A 19,085-nucleotide genomic window follows, 5' to 3' on the forward strand; every position below is an offset into this window, starting at 1 on the left:
TATCTCAACAGACTGACATCTGGTGGGAACTATTCGCGTAACGTTCGCAATTGATGCCAAGGATTGCGACATCTCGGTTGGCGGCATTGGCACCGAATGCGATGCTTACCTGGAGAGGTCTACTGCAGCCGCACTAGCGCCCGAAAGACGGCGCTGTAAGTAGGCTGTCACACAGGCCGGCAGGTGTGAAAGCCTAATGCACTGAAACAAATGGCGAGCATGCAAGCGCGCCCTTTTGTGTATCTTCGAAAGATTCGGGACGTTCCGCCTGAATGTGGAAATCAATCCGATGTTTCGATGGAAACATTAGCGAAGAAGGTAGTTTTTGTGTGCAGAAACGGAAGAAGATGCAATCTCATTGCTGAGCTCTTGGACGTGGTTCAGAACTCAAGGGTCTCCGCAAAGCCACATTCGGGATCGGTAATCTGGGTAAGGTTCCAGCCTCATTTGCAGCGTAATAAGCGCCAGATTCATCTCCAGATGCTGCACAACCAGGATATCGGGTCGAGATCACCCATGCGCGGACTTTCCAGCTGAGCTCTTACCTGAATCGCTTAGACTATGCGGAGCGACTTCGTGGTAGCACGCCATCTGAGGCATGTATCACACTCGCGCGGGCCAGCGAATCGACACGCTCTTCGAAGAAGCAACTGTTCAGCTACGCACGCGCTCACGACCTAGCGGAATGCTACTACAACCAGCCTGTGTCGCCTGTTCAGCCCGCGTGCTACGATGTGTAATTGTCCAAGATGCTTGGATGCCATTGGTTTGCCACGCTATAATGCATGCAACCAGGACCAACGACGTGGGTCCCAGCAAGCACGAGCCGAGAGTCTGGAACAGTACGAAGTCTGCATGATCTGCGGGTGTTCCGACGCAGCATGAGGCCACAACCTCGTGAGGGTTGATGAAGCGAGTGGCGGTTCATCCCGGACGTCTGGCCTTCCCAGCCCTATGCACCTTCGTATGACATCGCCGAGGGTCTGGATTTCGTAAGAACGTGGGATGGCCGACTACGACGGGCTGACTGTTGTCCTTATGGGGGTTCATGTCGGTCACCCCCTAGTCGGGCAATGGACGCCCGCAAGGAGGGAGGACTCGAAGGCATCGTGGTATTCGTTCGAGGGGAGTTGTTGCGGTAATGAAAGTAGTGAATCACGACGTGCTTGAGCTTGGTAGCGCTCTTGAAGATCGATAATGCGTGATCTGGCGAATGTCAGTACATTTGCGAATTGAGGCGCCCTCGGCTGTGAATGGCGCGTGCGAGATGCTGCGCCAATTGTAGCGCCACGCAAATTCAGGAATTGTGTAAGATCCAGATCCGTCGTGGATAGACATAATGTTGGTGTTCTGTAGTTGATGTGGGAGAAGCAGTCTCGCGTGAAGCCCCCGATGGAGCCCTGAAGCGATCACGAGATTACGTCATCGACCTTCGCGAAAACCAACACGCGACGCTGACCTCAGCTTCCAGCACGCGACAATATGTGTGTCCTTTCGATAGGGCGAAATGCAGGTAAATCTCGATGCACAGCTGACTGATATTCTAAACTCCGTTTCTCGTCGTTCGGTGAAGCCTTAACGCCATGGAAAGTCGCGTTTCGCTCTTTGATGCGTCTACGGGTGCCGATTAAAGCGGAGTGAGGGGTCGAAGGAAGCAACGATGACCTCAGCCCTGACCGGGGCGTAATGCGACATTGCAAGGTAATAAGAGGTATATGAACCCTGGATTCAGCAATGGTGGAAGCGCGACAACTATACACAGGTGTGGCGACTCGTGCGATGACTTCCAAAACCCTTCTTCTCCGGGGCGGTGTCGCTCTCATTCACGATGCAAACAACCACGTCGTTCCCACCAAATCCGATGTTCTTGTCGAAGACGGCAAGATCATAAGAATCGCGCATGATATCAAACCATCTGAGGCAACCGAGACTATCGACTGCACTGACAAGATAATCAGCCCAGGCTTCATCGATACACATCGTCATGCTTGGCAAACGCAGCTCAAAGGCAGGCATGCCAACGAACAGCTGCTGGACTACATGGTGACTGGTACGGCTTCATGTGGGACAACAGGATCTCCTTTTGACAAAGAGCAGGCAACTCGCAGTCTTTCCAATACTCGCCCGAAGATGTCTTCTACGGCCAGCTCGCCAGTTTACTGGAAAGCATTGCAGCTGGCACAACCACGATAGTTGAGCACGCACATATCACCCGCTCACCCGAACACGCCAAAGCTGCCATCGCAGGTACTGCATCTTCCGGCATGCGCTCGGTGTTCTGCTACACTCCAATCTCGCTTGTCAAGCAGTTCAACCCCCTCACCTGGAATCCAAATCTTCTCGAAGACTGGGTTATGAACACCTTCGAAGAACTCGCCGATAAAGGACCTTTCGGAGACGGCAGGGTAACGCTGGGTTTCGCTTTCGACTTTTGGTTTCTGCCTGCAGATATGATCAAAGGCATATTCGCCAGGGTGAATGCCAAAGGCGTCAAGACGATTACCACACATGGCTCTGTATCGCTAGGAGGTAGTGTGATACAAGCAGCGTCGGAAAATGGTCTACTAGATGAGAAGATCATCGTTTCGCACGGTGGTACGATTGTCAAGGCTGACGCTGAGCTTTTGAAGGCCGCTGGTGCATTCGTGAGTTCGACCCCGAGTTCAGAACTCCAAATGGCCATGGGGCGATCCTACTGCTTCGACGCCTCGTTCCCGGATGGAGGCGTAAGCGGAGATTCGATCGGACTGCAGGAAAATGCCGCGCTCGGTGTTGATTGCCATTCCGCCACGGCCGGCTCCATCATCGCTGAAGCAAAACTCGGCCTCGGTAATGCGCGAAACCACTACAACGAACACATTATGAAACAAGACAAGATTCCACGAGCTCTTCCGGAGAGCCTCAGCGTCGAGGCCGCCTTCAATCTTGCAACGATCAAGGGTGCAGAGGCTGCGAACACGAGCAGCGAGATTGGGCGTATCGCGGAGGGGTACAAGGCAGATCTGGTCATCTTCGATGCTCTGAGTCCTAGCATGGTCGGCGCTGCACAACACGACCCAGTCGCCGCCATCATCCTACACTCCAGTCCAGCTGATATCGAGACTGTCATTGTCGATGGTATCGTAAGGAAGAAAGATGGGAAGCTACTGCCAGTGCATGTAGACAGCGGCGCGAAAGAGATGATTGGTCATGATACTCTCGACTGGCCCAGTATTGCCAAAGAGATTGTCTTAGGCAGGGAGAAAATGCAGAAGGAGATTGACAAGATCGACTTCGACGAAGCATACGAGGCAATACTCAAGATGTTTCATGTTGACAAGACGAAGTTGGTAGATTGAGATCTGTAGAGTATCTTCGGTACCGGAGAACGCTGTCTCGATGCTCAAGCCCTGGTTGGAGGCGCTAATCGTTATCGTTTTGCTGTTATACATCGTAGTTTGTATGGTAATCGGCCCTCAGCGCGGGCGCGACGCGTTGCATTACACTGGATTTGGTTAGTCAGTCAGCACTTCCTTCACCCCAACCTCACAGGGAGCAAAAGTATTTAATGCTCTCCTCGCTGTGCAAACTTGTGGAACCACCTTCGCCGTCCTTGATCTCTTTAATGTGTATTGTTATTCTGAATTTTGCCTAAACGAAGGACAAGAACGCCCACCGTCCGTCTCTATGCCGCCGAACGAAACAGGGTACTCGGCGCCGAAGGAGCTTGATCTAAAGTTCCGCGCCTACAGACATGCAATCATAAGACACTCGAAGTATGAGGTTCAGGTACGCGACGTCGAAGCACGGCTATCTCGCTCGCTTGGGTAAGGCCAGGAGGCCTTCACCACTCTCCGTCCAACGACTTATATCCTGTACTCAACTTACTACATAGACTGCATGACCATGTTTGGGAAGAAGCTATACTATGAGTCCCTCTATGGCTATGAGAAAGGCCAACTGCAGCTGAAGAGGGTATTGAGCCATGGCGATGAGGTGGAGGTGGAAGTAAGCGTCTGTTTACCAGACGGCAGTGACGTTTGGGAAGGAAGTTTTACGGGTTCGTGGCCAAATTCACGGATGCCTGCGCTCGGAAAGGTTCCCGTGGTCTTGTCTAGAGCCACCAAGAACTTGCACAGCATGCGGCCTCCCTGGCCCATGACATTGATCTTTCTCGAAGATGGGTACTTGAGAGTAAATTACGACGGCCATGATGTTCACAGTTTCTATGCTGTTGCTTAGGGTATCTCAGATACCACGGAACTCTAAGTGCGAAATATCTGGTCAGGAGTGGTGGGAGGAGACACCGAAGGGACTGGTTATTCCAAGGTTTGATGCGTTTCGTTCCTACTCGGTTGGCACCCGTGGACTTTCTTCTCTCCAGATTGAAAGGGTGCAAACTTATCCAAGTCTCTACTTATTGTAAAAACTTGCGGTGAGAGATGTGAGCAACTATATTGCATCTGAAAAAGCACAAGCTATCGAAGAGGACACAAAGGTGGGCAGCATGTCTGGAGGCAGCTCTAGCCTGATCGAGTTAGACCAATCAGGTGATGACGTGCACGGTGACAACCGACCCAGCCGTAACATCCGCAGGTCTTTTCATTCCATCTTTACTTCGACCACAAAACATTTTCATTCGGCAGGTGATTCTCAGTCTGCGCTTTGCATCATGGACAAGCGCATTATATCAAGAAAGGAGCGTGAGCGAGTGGAGCTACGCAAGTTACCCAAAGACCTGCGTCGTAAAAAGGAATGTCGCAAAGTAATTCGGCAGATTCTCAAGCAGCGCAAGGCTCTTAGTTTTCCTAGTGGCGAAAATCCAGGTCGAGACGACAACGACTGCGCTGAGCGCGGCATCCAGCAAATTGAAGCACGGCTTAATCAACAGCTGCAGCAAGGCCACAGGCCCTTGGTTCCGTTGAAACTCGCGACTTACATTCTTACAGCGAAGAGCTTCATCAAGGATACTACAGATGGGGATGGAAACTGCATTCACGATGGTTCGGTCCATGACGATGCGCCCGGTCGATTGTACATCGAGAAAATTTCGAGACAAGGAGACGACGTTGAAGTCAAGGCGAACTTGTGGTTCAAGTTAGGTACGAGGACCTGCCTCAAAGAGCAGGTTGAATTTACTGGATCGTGGCCAGATCTCGAAATACCCGCACTTGAAGAGATCTCAGTAAAATTCTGTGACGAATCGCAGGTCCGTTACAGAGGTGCATCGCAGAAACAGAAGGAGATGAACCAAGAGTCAATGCGAATCACTCTCGTCTTCCTCCGCGACGGCTACTTGAGTATGAGAGCTCAGGCGGTACCATTCTACACGATAAGGGAAGATATTGAGTTCTATGGCATCAAAACGAGTAAAATAAAGGAAAGAGACAGCGGACTAATTGAGCGTCTCGAGGACAGCGACCCTGAGACAACTGAGCCCAGCGACGAAGACACCACAGACAGCGAAAGCGACAGCGACAGCGATATTTGGTACAGCGATTACGACAAGGCACGAGCAAAACACGCGAAGCAAGAAGCGCGTGGCAAAGCCATCGAAGCATGGCTTGAGGAACGCATTGCTTCAGGAGAGGAAGAAACCGTCGAAAGCATGGAAGCACGCAGAACAAGTCTGGAAGATTATAACAAAGTTCTCAAGTGGAATCTCTGGTCTACTTCATATCTCGACATGCTCGTCGCTAAAAAAGGCTGGCGAACTGATAATGAATTGTTCCACGGCGGCGGTTGCGGCGACTTCAGAATTACAACATACGGCCGGGTGGACGGTAGGCCTACTAAGGGCACCCTGACTCTTCCACCGCAGTACGATCACTTCCCAGGCGATCTTAAGTGGACGATGGAGAGAAGCGTTGTAAACTCTAAGCGACTTAACGCCATCATGTCCACCGAAGACTCGCCGCATAAACTGAAGTTTCGCATATGCTTTGTTGAGAATGGGCATATGAAGATACGCATTCCAGCTCACGAGATTAGAGGAAGCAGAGAAGACGGTCTCATCGACTTCTACGCTATCGCTGAGGACTTGCCAGGTTTTCGTCCTCATCAAAGGCGGCGTGGTGTGGTTAGAGAGTGGTGGGGAAAGACGCCTGATGGACTGGTGTACAACCCGCCTACCGGCGCTGTAGAAGATAGTCGTAGCGAATGTTCGGACCGTCCGGATCATTGTACGCACTTCGATTCATTGAACCCCGAGTTTTAATAAATGATTGTATCTTACATTGTTCGTCGAGTTAGTGGACCGTTTTTTTTCAATGCGGCGAGTCAAAGACGGCTAGTGCAGCCCCTTTCCGTAACCATGGACACCGTTTCGAGCCTTTTCTGGCCACGCAAAACGCGTCGCAACGTCACATTTCGAACTACACTTCTGTTACAGCTACGCCACATACCCAGATCAACATATTTTCTGACGTCAACATGGCATGCCCAAATGGTAAGTCTGCCAAGGTACCGTCGTCTAGCGCGAAACTAACCACGACAGTCACGATAGGAGAAGTGTTTATGAGCCCAAGCGAAGAATTGAAATCCTTCATAGACCGTACGCCAGAGTTCAGTGTCTTGCGCGATCGGTACTAATAAACTACAGGGATCGATGAACGATGGTCTAGTGCTGGGTACGGCGCAGAAGCTACATTGAAGCGCATCATGTGCTACCAAGACGCTGTAAGACACTATGCCGAAGCAGTACAGTCTTACGGTCGCATAAAAGCCTGGAATCCGGATTACCAAGCTTTCATGGACGCAATGCACGATTGCCTGCTAGATGAGGGCATTCCTGAGGCGCTGCTCGTGCATCTAGAGCAGGTACTAGTCAGGCTTTGTGACGAGCAGTTCTGGGGAAATAATGATGTTGGCAAGGAACCGGTATCACAAGAGCAAGTCGAGCAGTTTCTTGCACAGTACGCCGAAGCCGACAAGCCCAAGCCCGAGCCCGAGCCCAAAGGAGACAGCCCGAGACAAGCTTGGGCACGGTACATAGAAGCAGAGTTGGAGGACCGGAGAAACAACCCGCCTAGGGGTAGGATCGTGATAAGACCAGGAGAAAGCGACTCGGACAGATTGGACGGAGACACTTCGACCGAGGACGACATGTCTGGAGTCGAAGACGATGTGCCCGAGGACGACATCGCTGAAGACGGTATGCCCGGAGTTCATGCCGCTGAGGATGACATACCCGAGGACGAGATGAACGTGTACGAGGAGCTTCCGCCAGATCCGCGTGTATTCGCGAATTACCTGAAAGAGAAGAGGGCACTCGCCCTCAAGAAGCACCAAGAATACATCGCCAAGGGATGGGCCCTGGTTCGATGGGTTGACAAAGAGATCGCACAAGGCAGAGAACATCCCGTGGGAGACGTCAAAGGCGAATGGGCTCTCTACTCCGATGTGCACCATCAGATGCAGCAAGACAACTGTGAAGACATCACGGACATGGAAACCAAGAACCTACACCTCCAACGCGGGAAGCTTTTGATACGAGATTGCGTTGGCGAACCTGGGTATGAGCTGGTGTTCAAAATGCCTTATCCTTCCGAAACGCCGGGCCTGAACTTTAACATACCAAAGATTAGTGTTCCTTCTACAGTCGCTTTAGAGGAGACCTTGTATTACAATAAGCCGGGGATTCCCGAGCGATGCCTTCGATTCCTGGGAAACGGTTATCTCTGTCTCAGCATACCTGCATGTTTGGTCGGAGGCGAGGGCGAAAAGCCCATCGCTTTCTTTGCTGTCTCACGCACGAAGGACAGGCATACCCGCGAAATGGAGTGGGCGAAAGTGGATGATCGATGGGAGTACCAAGGGTCTTACACAGAGGGCGACTCCGACCCTGAAGAGTTTTTCTGTTCTGCCGAGCATATGGGGGAAAAGTGTCCCATTGAGGACTGCCCGAAGCATGATTTGGAATTGAGGGCGCAGCTTGAGGAGCGAAACCGAATGGCCTGTATCGATCCTGGACCTCGGAGAGTCTACCAGAGCCCGGGTTGGATAGCTCTTTTCGGCACAAGGACGGGGTTTGAGTAGACCGGACGAGACGCCAGGCCACCTACGTAGGATTAGCTTGGCCCAACAGAATCATTGATACTGCCAGCCACTCATTCTTGCCAGCAATAAAATAATGAGTGCGGGATTAATAAGAAACTTGCTTTAACAGAGAAGGCTGGGTGAAAATTAAAGCTGCTTTTCGGTCTCATTCCTCGGACGCGACGCGCTAATGACCCTTGCACGCTAATCAGGGGTGAACGCTTCCTATCTCGTCGCATTGGAGCGTGCGTATCGTTCTCGGAATGGTTTCCGGGGCAGCCTCCTCACCAGTCACCAGTAAACACACACACAACATCCCAATGGCTCCAATCAAGAAGAGTCCACACGTCAAGCGTATGTGCAGCATAGCTTGGCTAGGAAAAAACCGCTTCTAACAATTCACAGCAGCTACGCGCAAGCTTACACGGGACGGCAAAATCAAGGATTACTTCCGAGTCGTTCCGAAAGAACCTCCTGTCTCTGCTTCGGCTTCTGTTCCTGCACAGCTTTCTGTTTTCGCAAAACCTTTCGTTCCTGCAAAGCCTGCTGTTCACGCAAAGCCTCCTGTTCCTGCAAAGTCCACAAACGTCAGAATCGATGAACACCAGGACCGATCAGATGTTGGTGCAGCGACGAAGGGGCCGTCGAAACCCAAACACGAAGAGCTGCATTATGTTGGGTTCGGGCAGACCGATCTCGAGCGCATAGGAAGAGCTATGCTCGTCGAGTATCAGAACGAGACTCAGCTCGCTTGGTGGGCCACAGACTTGACCTATTTCGACCGCTTATCAGAAACTCTCCTCCTCCAGTATGAGAAGGAGATGGTCAAGCTTCTCGAGAATAGGAGAGCGACGAAATATGCCCGGTCTTGGTCCAACCCGGGATCGACACGTAAAAAGAAACAAGATGCCGATGTGGAAACGCGAATCGAGTTTGAGCGCGAACAAAAGGCTATCATCGCCAAGTATGAGACGAAGATGATCCAGCTCATCGAAAACAAGGAGGCGGTGGAAGATCTTCTGGGAAGAGAAATCCACTATCAAAACGACGTTTTACGAGCTTATATCAATCTGAAAGAGAAGCTGCGTACTCGGAACGATAACAACGGCAATGTTGCTCTGCAGGGTCCACAACCGCCGGCCTACATTCGCGGAGAATATACACTTTATTCTGATGACATGTTGCGAGAAGGGATTGAGCAGAGGCCACACTGGTTCAAAGGGGATGTCTTGCGCTACTGGCGCACTGGTACCTTACGACTGGGACAACGTTGGGGAGACGGTATAGGTCCTGGCGCTGAAGTCGAACTGGCCAAAAACGCCCACCGTATAACTTTTACATATACTGCTCCAGAACATCCGTCGACGCAGTCGCAGTCTTGTGCAGCTTATTGGCACAGTAATAATGTCACAGCAGAGGCTGAAATTTGGTTCTTGGATGGCGCACATCTGTTGTTAGACATCGCGGATATCTCTGGTGAAACAATCCACCTTCATGGAATTCTGGAGAGGGACGAGGAGGAGATGTCAGAATGGTGGCCGGGAATGCCGGAATGGAAGCCGCAACCTCATTACAAAACACCGTACAACCCTGTCTTACCCCAAGGCCGGACTCGATATCTCGCACCTACTGCGGCCACCGGACAGGACGTCCGCTGTCAATAATGTACAATATACCTGTTTTCTTTAGCGAAGATGATGCGTACCGGTTCAAATGTAGGCCCTTTTAAAAAGAGAAGGCTGGTTTTCGATATCTTGAGTCGGCCCGTGGTTTTTAGGTGTCAAGCCGTGAACGCGACTTCGACACGCTAAGGTATCACAAGCGCTAGTGGAGGCTGGTCGCGTCTTCTTCATCTATAAAATGGCTGGCAGTGAACGAAAAAACGAAGAGGAGTTCAGCTTCATACAATTGCTTCGGATTACAGCTGATCCTTGAGTAAGTGCGCGTTCATTTTCTCTGAGACGCGGAGACTAACAACTAGATACAGCGATATTGCACAAGGGCACCGAAAACCACTGCAAACTTGTGCCTCAACAAGCAGGACCTTCCGGAACATTTGCAGCTATGAACACTCATTACGTCGAATCAGCACAGACAATGGTTATCGCACCCGAGGAGAGTGATTCAGACCCGTGGAGCTCGAGCGACGACGAAGATTCCTCTAGTGAAAACGAGACCGAGAGTGGAGGAAACAGTGCGTCTAGCGCGTCCGACCCTGATGAAGACTACGGCCTTCCACCCGCCGTCAAAAGTGCATACCATCTACATCTGAAATACGAAGATAAAGCTATGCGTGCCTTGGAACATGCTACGTCGATGATAGAAGAAGAAGAGTCGACACAAGAAGCCGCTAGCGGATCAATCAACGCCCCAACCTTACCTATCTACGGTGAATATACGTTGTATTCTCCCGTATACCTCCAGACTCACTATAAGAACTTTCCAACTCTTTGGACCGACCAGTTCGCCAGCACATGGACGGCAGGCAGTATCTGTTTCGAGAAACATTTGGGAAGTGATGGCGATCTTGGGGCTGAATGTGTAATCCCTGGGATCGAACGTCCCCTTACATTCGGGTATTTCGAGGCATTGGACCGCGTTTGCCAGGGAGATCGCCGCCCGGAAGACGATGGTGTCATTTCTCCGAACGAGGATACAAAAGGCATATCACTGTGGTTCTGTGAGGGTCCATATCTGATCATTGCGATACCACCGGAAGAACTGGGTGGTACTGCTGATGAGTACCACTACGTGTTCGTTGGGATCCTGGATAAAACAGAAGAAGACATGGCAACTACAGGACTCGTAACGGACTATAAGAGCAGATCAGCATCACAAGACGAAGCGCCGTACACCTTCACTTTACCCCAAAGTCGCACACGATATCTTGCGCCGACGTCTTCGACTGGACCGAAACCCAGCGATCAAGGTTCATGTCAGCTATGCAGGCGTGCTGATCTCTTTTCCGGTAAGTATACATTCTAAGCTCGTGTCAGTACCTCAGCTAATGTGACAAAGTTCACAAACCAGGACGAACAAAACTTGAGAAACCAGAAGCTGCGAGCGCGGGCCCAGCAGGTACTGTACCACCAAGCGAAAGTCCGGATGATGTCTACGAGAAGGCCCTTGCAAAACAATGGATCTACCATTTCAACTGGAAGGATTTCGCATTCTTTGTGTGGCAATCGATTTTCCGTCGAAAAGCCTTTCCCATGGAGTCCCTGCAGGGAAAATGGGCACTGTATTCAGTTGATTACCTTACCTTGACACGTCAGTCATGGTGTAAACATCAAATCAACTCGGACTACAGCGTTGGAACATTACGCATAAATACATGTGGCTACAGCGTCAACCAAAGCAAGTACTACCCACAGGGAGCCTACTACTACCCACAAGGAGCCGAGTTTCGTTTAGCTGGACAAGATACGTATCTGTGGACGCCATTTCATGTCCCATACAGATCGACAGGGGATCAGGAGAAGGAAGAGCAGTATCTTATGAACCGGCGTACGGGGGAGAAACGTCGGTTCTATGTGTCTTACTTTAGTCATGGCATATTGCACTTTTGGATCCCTGCGCAATCGATGGGAGGGAAAGAGCGTGAGAATGCCGATGTTAACATCTACGCTGTACATGACTGTGCGCAAGAGATGGAAAAGATTTGGGAACTGTGCCGTGTAGAAATGGGTGACTGTGCGCAAGAGATGGAAAGGATTTGGGAACTGTGCCGTGTAGAAATGGGTGCAGATCGGAGTAGCTAAAATGAGTTGCGGTCTTGATGTCCGTGTGCACGCGACTTACTGCTGATCGTCAGAATTCTAGAACATCGTTTCCAATACGTTACAGTCTTTCGTTGCAGTGATTGAGTGTAGTTTGTAGTTGCATCGTTGAAAAAAAGAAGAAGGAGAGATCTGCGTTGCGGCTCCCCAGTCGAACGTCATCCAGTCGGGTGGCGCAGGAGCTTGGACCCTGAAGCATCCCCGAAATCCAAAGCTTCCTCGAAAGATATCCCCAACATCACTACAATCGCGCCGAATACCCAATTCTTTGACCTTTTATTATTGAAGTGCAGTCTCTGCATATTACCTGATCGCTAAACATACCTCATTCGCCACAATGGACGTCAAAGAGCCCCTACTACCGTCCGACCCCCCGCCCTCGTATGAAGATGCGCGGAAGTCACCAATCCCACAAAACAAGTCGGCATCGGGCACACCATTAGCGAAGAGGCCACCTCCTCCGCCACTAAATCTGCCAGCGCTGAATGAGTTGAGAGGATCGAGAGTTGTGCTTGCGAGCGCGTCACCACGTAGAAGACAGCTTCTCGCACAGGTAGCATCACATCTACCCGGCCATGGACATGCCAGATACTGACTTCTATCAGATCGGCCTCACAAAAATCGACGTAGTCCCCTCCAAGTTCGCCGAAAACCTAGACCACTCGCTCGGCGCGCTGAACTATGTCCTCGAAACCGCATCCGCCAAAGCGCATGACGTATACAAAACCGAGATTAACAATCGCGAGCGCGGCGAACCTGCCATTGTTATCGCCGCCGACACAATCGTAGTATCGCACGCCGGGCGGATACTGGAGAAGCCAAAGAGCGAGGCAGACCATATAGCAACGCTGAAGATGCTGAGAGATGAGGGCGCGCACAAGGTTATGACCGCCGTTGCGGTGATGAAGCCATTAGAGTCTGCGGTAGATCCGGGATATGCCATGGAGACGCATGTTGAAGAGACAACGGTTATGTTTGATCCTACTGGTACTTCTTCCTGTTGAGACATGGCTGAATTGAAAGCTAACACGAGTAGTGACCGACGAACTGATCCTCGCATACGTCAAAACGCGCGACGGTAACGATAAAGCAGGCGGCTACGGTATACAGACAGCGGGCGCGTGCCTCATCGAGCGTATAGAAGGGTCATACGACAACGTTGTCGGTTTGCCGTTACGGCAGACGCTGAAGCTGATAGAGAAGGTCATGGAGCCTGAGGAGGAAGAGGGAGACTTCTTTGTGGACAGCAGAGAGGAAGAAGAGGAGGAGTAGCACAAGAACCTCCAAGTACATCAGGCGAGCGATAGTGTATGGCATGCATACAAATTTCCACCTGGGCGTAAGAGCCTTCGACGACGGGACTAAGCATGACATCGCATAAGAAGGGAACTTCCCTGTGTTTACACGGAGTAAAGGTTATGATAGATTTCCTGAAGCTAGGCTAGGTCAGATAGCTCTATGGAGCAGTTTACTGCTGTCGAGGGAAGATGATGGTTGACAAATACCCAAGTGGTTCATCCCGTACCGCATCCAACGGAGACATAGGAATCAAATCTACCGACTTACGTCCGTATCCTCCCGGCAGACTATGCATGAATACTGTAAAGGTTCTCGTACGATACGCTTTGAGACGCAATCGGCTTGCTCGCGATCATTTTCTGACATGCTGCTCCTATTGCCAATGCACACGACGGATCAGAAATATGCTCGGACGTTTCATTAAGCCTTCCAGGTCAGCACACTACTAGCATTCTCACCGCTGAGTGCATTGAATCCATAGCGACTTCTAGCTACACCCCTCCATTACCAATCCACGCCCCACTTGCCTCGGCTCAGCCTTAAATCTCGCAGCGGGCACCTTTCCCAAAGCGGGTGACTCCCGGCGCGAGCCCTCGTCATGGCTTCGTGTCGTTCAACGTTGTCTCGAAGATTCTGCATTTGCGACAAGTTTCGTGCCCCGCGTCGAGACACCTGGCCGAAGTCGTGGCTTCTAGAGTCGGACGAATATTCGTTTTGCGCCTCTTTGCCGGTCGCTGGCCGATATGCAACGTTACGACTGGGCTTGCCGTGCTAGGACGGCGCCTCCGGGTCCCTCCCTCCACCCATGATGCAATCAGGGTCTTTCTCTCGGCGGTGAAATCACAGTTTGTCAGCTAGAGGTGTTGGTATATAGCCAGCTGCTTGTGTCTCAATCTCCAGCATCAAATTATTAAACCACTCTACATCACCAACACAAGATACCCTACTTCTTCCTTCCTAATACCCAACTCTACACAACACAAACACACCATCATGGTTCAGAACAAGGGCGTCATCTTCAAGAAGGTCCCAGAGGGATGGCCAAAGCCAGGCCAGGACCTCGCTGTTGAGGCCCGCGACATCGACCTCGACCAGAAGCTCCCAGAGGGTGCTCTTCTCGTCAAGAACTTCTACGCATCTTTCGACCCCTACCAGCGTGGCCGCATGCGTGCACCCGACGTCAAGTCCTACTCCCCTCCCTTCGAGCTAGGCAAGCCCATCACCAACCGCTCCATCTTCAAGGTCGTCAAGTCCGCCAGCGACAAGTTCAAGGAGGGCCAAACTCTCATCACCATGGGCATCAGCCCCATTGAGGAGTACTCCGTCCTCGACAAGGACGCCGTCGCCAACTGCATCGAGCTCAAGAACCCCTACAACCTGGACCCCAAGTACTTCCTCGGTCCCCTCGGCATGCCCGGTCTAACCGCCTGGTCCTCCTTCTACGAGATCGGCCAACCCAAGAAGGGCGAGACAATCTTCATTTCCGCCGCCTCAGGCGCCGTCGGCCAGCTCGTCGGCCAACTCGCCAAGCACGAGGGCCTCACCGTCATCGGCTCCGTCGGCGATGACAAGAAGCTCGACTTCATCACCAAGGAGCTCAACTTCGACTCCGGCTTCAACTACAAGACCGAGAAGCCAGCCGATGCCCTCGCCCGCCTCGCCCCCAACGGCATCGACATCTACTACGAAAACGTCGGCGGCGAGCAACTCGAAGCCGCCATCAACGCCATGAACAACTTCGGTCGCATCGTCGCCTGCGGCATGATCTCCCAGTACAACGCTAAGCCCGGCGAGCAGTACCCCATCCGCAACCTCATGAACGTTGTTGCCAAGCGCCTTACTATCCGTGGTTTCATTGTTGGCGACGAGAACATGGGTCCTAAGCACGCGAAGGAGCACCAGGAGAAGCTGCAGAAGTGGTTGTCTGAGGGCACTTTCAAGGCGAAGATTAGTGTTACCGAGGGCATTGATAATGCGGTTGACGGCTTTATTGGTATGCTGGAGGGAAAGAACTTTGGTAAGGCGGTTTTGCAGATTGCGGATTTGAGCAAGGAGTAGAGAGTTGTATATACCCCGATGAGACTGGTTTTTACCGGTTCATGAATGAAAGACGAATGAACAACAATGATGGCGTATCAACTGTGAGAGTGATGTTTTGTAATTTCCCGATTTCATCGATTTGCTGTTCCAATGTAGCAACATGTCTCATGAGTCAAAGCAGGTGTAGGCCCGGGCTAATTGTAACAGTGATGCAGTAAGACTGATGACAACCATGTGGACGAGTCTCAAGGTTTTCGTGGCTGCATAGATGTCAATGACTCGCGCAACACCAGCGCAGTTGGACGGTTGGCTTGGAGCATGACTCGGCACAGAGGAAGTAGCTGCTAGGCTCACTAGCAGCTTCCTCGCTCTGAACTCCAACTTTCTTACCACCACAATATCGAACAGGTATACACATTCCGGGGTGCGTCGCACGTTCCAGTGCGCGTTGATGACCTTCTCGATAGATCATCAGACGCTCGCAGCCCGTTTCTGTCTTGCTGCACGGTGGACTCGTCAAGCCTACGATGGACACGTAGCGCAGCACCTCCCTATCTGACGATGGCCTGCCAAACCTTTTCGCCACAGAGAAATGATACTCACGCTTCGTAAAGAACTGCGCAAGTCTTTTGTGGCTACCTTAGCTACAGCGATCAATTGTATAGCTGTTGTTCGGATCGCGAGCCGGAAAGTAAACGGGTCTGCAACTGCCGTGTCCCTTCGAGCCTCTCCCACCTTCTCTTCAATGCAGTCATACCTGGGCAGATTTGGGGGCCTAAATTCACCCAATCAAAGCTTTGTGGCGGTCTGGGCGGCGTTTATGTCGCGCCTACTTGAACAGGCAGCTGAAAAGCTGAGGTGGCGAGAACTTGTTGTTTGCGACGCAGCTTCATCCGACGCGACGAGGGGGGACACCACGCTATACGCCCGACTTCTCCATCTATCTGCGTTTAGACTTTGGTTAGCCTATGTCACAGCGGCTTCCAATATCATTCGTTTCTACGTGCTTACTATCTCTCAGCCTGTCGGCCATCACCATCAGATACTCGTGAACGGTTTCAACATCGCTATAAATCTTACGTAGTGGCACGGCACTGCCTCCATTAATTTGATTCAGTCCTACCATCATGGGCAACTGCGGCAGTTCCCTCGACTGTACCCCGTGCTTTGAACACATGTCTGCGCACTACGCAGCGGTGAATGAAGAGTGTCCAACAAAAACAGGAGTCAATGCGGACATCGCAGGCATTGGGGTAAGTAATTCATTGTCCAAGCACTTGTTGTACTGATGCCATGCCAGATTCTCGTATCAATCTATTTCAGCGCCCTGGCTGTTTTAGTAGTGGTTATCTGGGGATACTTAACCGCAACTTTGCCGTCGGGTCTGCTACAGTCAGCTGATCAGCATGCACTTCTGATACTGAAGGGCCCATTCAGGCGAAACAGGCATCATAAAAATTCGGAACCCCACATATCGATGCAGACGCAAAAGCAGCAGAGCCGCAGCCATATTCTTGTCAAATTTATCAAGATGCTCAGCGACCAGCAACTCATAACCGGACTTGCGATACTAATCGCCGCGCTTTCCAGTCGATGTGTCATCTCTCAGGATGAATGGCATATAGTCACGTCACTGGCCTATTTCTCGGCTACCACCCACAGCCTATCACTCGACGTACTGCGCAATCATCTAGTTCAGCACACGTGGGTCAGATACTTTCGCGTAACCTTTACGCTTGTGTTCCTCATTTTGTTTACCTTCACATTTCTCGCTGATCATTTGACAACCCACATGTTTGTTGAGAACAACACGTTTGAAACCAATTGGATAGTTCAATGCGCGTTACAGGCATGGGTGTCAGATCCCTGGAGACTGGACCCGGTCGACCTTCCTCTCACGATTCTCCCTGTATTGATACTCCTATGGGGGAAGCACATCTCAGCCATCCTTCGACTGGCCGCTCCGGGCAAGCCTTACCATCGTCATGTCACTGCTACCGTGATGGATTGTATAGCCATGTACATTCTGAGCTGGACAAAGTGCCTTCCTAGACCAGAGTCTACGGAAATCGTCGCAGATGCGCGTCTTTATTATGATAACAAGATCAAACCATCGGATGACCAGGCAAAGGTATCAACGTGGTACTTCCTCGAGCAGTATCATGAAGCTTATCTCTCTGAAATTCCCGTGTGGACTTTCCAATTCATCTACGGAACCACGAAAACGACTGAAGCGGTACGGACTGCCAACGTTTACTTATCGAAAGACGACTGGATGCTTGGCTTCGGACAAGTTGTTGCAATTGGTCTACTCGTCCTTCCACTGCTTGCATTGACCGACATGGTAAACGGTAAGCACGTTCTCAATTCCCAAGAAGATGATACTGATCAGCCTAAGAACAAAACGTGTTGGATGATGTTCATTCCTTACGACCCCAAGAGTCTCCACACATCATCACCACCACGAATGGATCATCGCCAAGTCGAGCCGCATCCGAACTACTAGCTCAGTCGATCGACTCCGCACAGAGTGATAGTGTGAGCCAATCTGCGCGCGTTAATGATTCAACTCCACTTAGAGTTGCCCGAAAGGTTGCGATTCGATCCCTCACATACTGCGCGATAGCTACCGCAGTAATGGTCTTGGCGGGAAGTCTGTACGGATATCAGCAATTGGTATTGCTGGGCGTCATCCCAATTTGGTTTGTATTGAAATTGACCATCGCTTTGAATCGTCAAATTCATCAGGCCCGGTACATAAGGAAAGAAATTAAATCACGCAAGACCAGAAAAATGTCATCGCAGGCGTCTCCGATGGCGCATAGCACGTGTGGAGATAGCACATCGCACAACCCACCACGACTGCCCTCCCTGGACCTATCCGACAACCAGCGCGATAATGCACACACCACTGCGACAGAAACGAGCCCGACATTCCAACGACCTCGCAGACAGGACACGGAAGCTAGCCTTGGTCTGATCACGTTGTTCAACAGGCAAGATGGAAGTTCTTGAACCCAATCCGCACGTGACTATACTCTAGCAGAATTCATACAATAACTATTATGGAAGTCCAGTCATCGTTTTGACTATAACGCATCGAACAATGCGAAACTGCGTCACCGTTTTCTTGAGTAGGCATCATAACATCTCATTCCCACGCTCCCTATATCTCTTGTTTCGGTCACGAATGTATTCCTTTTGCTGCCATCGTCGAGCTATACATACACACACGTACAAAAATATGTAAAGTACATTACAAGCAGAAAGCAGCTTCATCACATAAGTCCATCGTGGCACTGTTGCAGTATCAGAGCACTAGCACTTTCATCAAGGCTATTGCAGAAGCTCAAGCTCTCCAAAAGTCCTGAAATTGATGGTGATTGCTTTCTTCATATGAAAAGTCATTCATCCACCCATCCATCAAACCGCAAAACCACCATCCCACGTCCAAACCTCCCACCGTCAAGCAGCCAACCTCATGACGAAGCCAGCCGCGGCACATGAAAAAGAGATACCAGTAGACCCCATAATGACCAATTCCCCAGATGTCGATCCTAATCCACATGCACCATGCCCGGATATTCGCCCATCGCCAATCATGCATCCCGGATAAAGACCTTCCTCCTACGTGTGAGAAGCCGAAGAGCCAAACGGCCATCTTCAAAGTTGAAAAACACCCAGATCATGCAAAAGCAACGCCAAAGCAACGTATGGTAGTACAGAACAAAGGAAAGAAACTCACACTCAGAAGAGAATGGACGCCGCAATCAAGACGTTGTTGGCCAATTGGTTCCTTGGAACTTGCGATGAAGATCGCTCGCAAACTTTTCGTATGTCGTACCGCGTCGCAAGGTCTGCGGTTCGAGATATCGTTGGTAGCACTTTTGAGTATGTTTTAGACTGCCAGCACTGCTGTTCATCAAGGTCAGTTCACATAAGAGGATCACA

General features: G+C 51.0%; 7 protein-coding genes across 7 annotated transcripts; all 7 read left to right on the plus strand.

The window, feature by feature from the left end:
* Positions 1-1,779: 1,779 nt before the first annotated feature.
* J4E79_011062 (uncharacterized protein) lies at positions 1,780-3,338 on the plus strand (the record flags this gene model as incomplete). The annotated part of the gene is made up of 2 exons (XM_049359893.1): positions 1,780-2,050; positions 2,098-3,338. 2 exons carry the CDS (start codon positions 1,780-1,782, stop codon positions 3,336-3,338), a joined length of 1,512 nt encoding a protein of 503 aa, XP_049205669.1.
* Positions 3,339-4,651: 1,313 nt separating this feature from the next.
* On the plus strand, positions 4,652-6,196 carry J4E79_011063 (uncharacterized protein; the record flags this gene model as incomplete). Its single annotated transcript, XM_049359894.1, has 1 exon — positions 4,652-6,196. The coding sequence occupies one exon, from the start codon at positions 4,652-4,654 to the stop codon at positions 6,194-6,196; it is 1,545 nt and encodes a 514-aa protein (XP_049205670.1).
* Positions 6,197-6,411: 215 nt separating this feature from the next.
* On the plus strand, positions 6,412-8,016 carry J4E79_011064 (uncharacterized protein; the record flags this gene model as incomplete). Its single annotated transcript, XM_049359895.1, has 3 exons — positions 6,412-6,427; positions 6,476-6,532; positions 6,581-8,016. The coding sequence occupies 3 exons, from the start codon at positions 6,412-6,414 to the stop codon at positions 8,014-8,016; spliced, it is 1,509 nt and encodes a 502-aa protein (XP_049205671.1).
* A 320-nt stretch (positions 8,017-8,336) lies between these two features.
* J4E79_011065 (uncharacterized protein) lies at positions 8,337-9,680 on the plus strand (the record flags this gene model as incomplete). Its single annotated transcript, XM_049359896.1, has 2 exons — positions 8,337-8,370; positions 8,422-9,680. 2 exons carry the CDS (start codon positions 8,337-8,339, stop codon positions 9,678-9,680), a joined length of 1,293 nt encoding a protein of 430 aa, XP_049205672.1.
* Positions 9,681-9,876: 196 nt separating this feature from the next.
* On the plus strand, positions 9,877-11,001 carry J4E79_011066 (uncharacterized protein; the record flags this gene model as incomplete). Its single annotated transcript, XM_049359897.1, has 2 exons — positions 9,877-9,886; positions 10,004-11,001. 2 exons carry the CDS (start codon positions 9,877-9,879, stop codon positions 10,999-11,001), a joined length of 1,008 nt encoding a protein of 335 aa, XP_049205673.1.
* A 1,131-nt stretch (positions 11,002-12,132) lies between these two features.
* Positions 12,133-13,067, plus strand: J4E79_011067 (uncharacterized protein; the record flags this gene model as incomplete). The annotated part of the gene is made up of 3 exons (XM_049359898.1): positions 12,133-12,348; positions 12,401-12,782; positions 12,832-13,067. The coding sequence occupies 3 exons, from the start codon at positions 12,133-12,135 to the stop codon at positions 13,065-13,067; spliced, it is 834 nt and encodes a 277-aa protein (XP_049205674.1).
* Positions 13,068-14,087: 1,020 nt separating this feature from the next.
* Positions 14,088-15,152, plus strand: J4E79_011068 (uncharacterized protein; the record flags this gene model as incomplete). The annotated part of the gene is made up of 1 exon (XM_049359899.1): positions 14,088-15,152. One exon carries the CDS (start codon positions 14,088-14,090, stop codon positions 15,150-15,152), a length of 1,065 nt encoding a protein of 354 aa, XP_049205675.1.
* Between the last annotated feature and the right edge of the window lie 3,933 nt (positions 15,153-19,085).

The sequence above is a fragment of the Alternaria viburni genome (assembly GCF_023758015.1).
Source record: "Alternaria viburni strain BMP 2772 chromosome Unknown scaffold_36, whole genome shotgun sequence".
NCBI lineage: Eukaryota > Fungi > Ascomycota > Dothideomycetes > Pleosporales > Pleosporaceae > Alternaria > Alternaria viburni.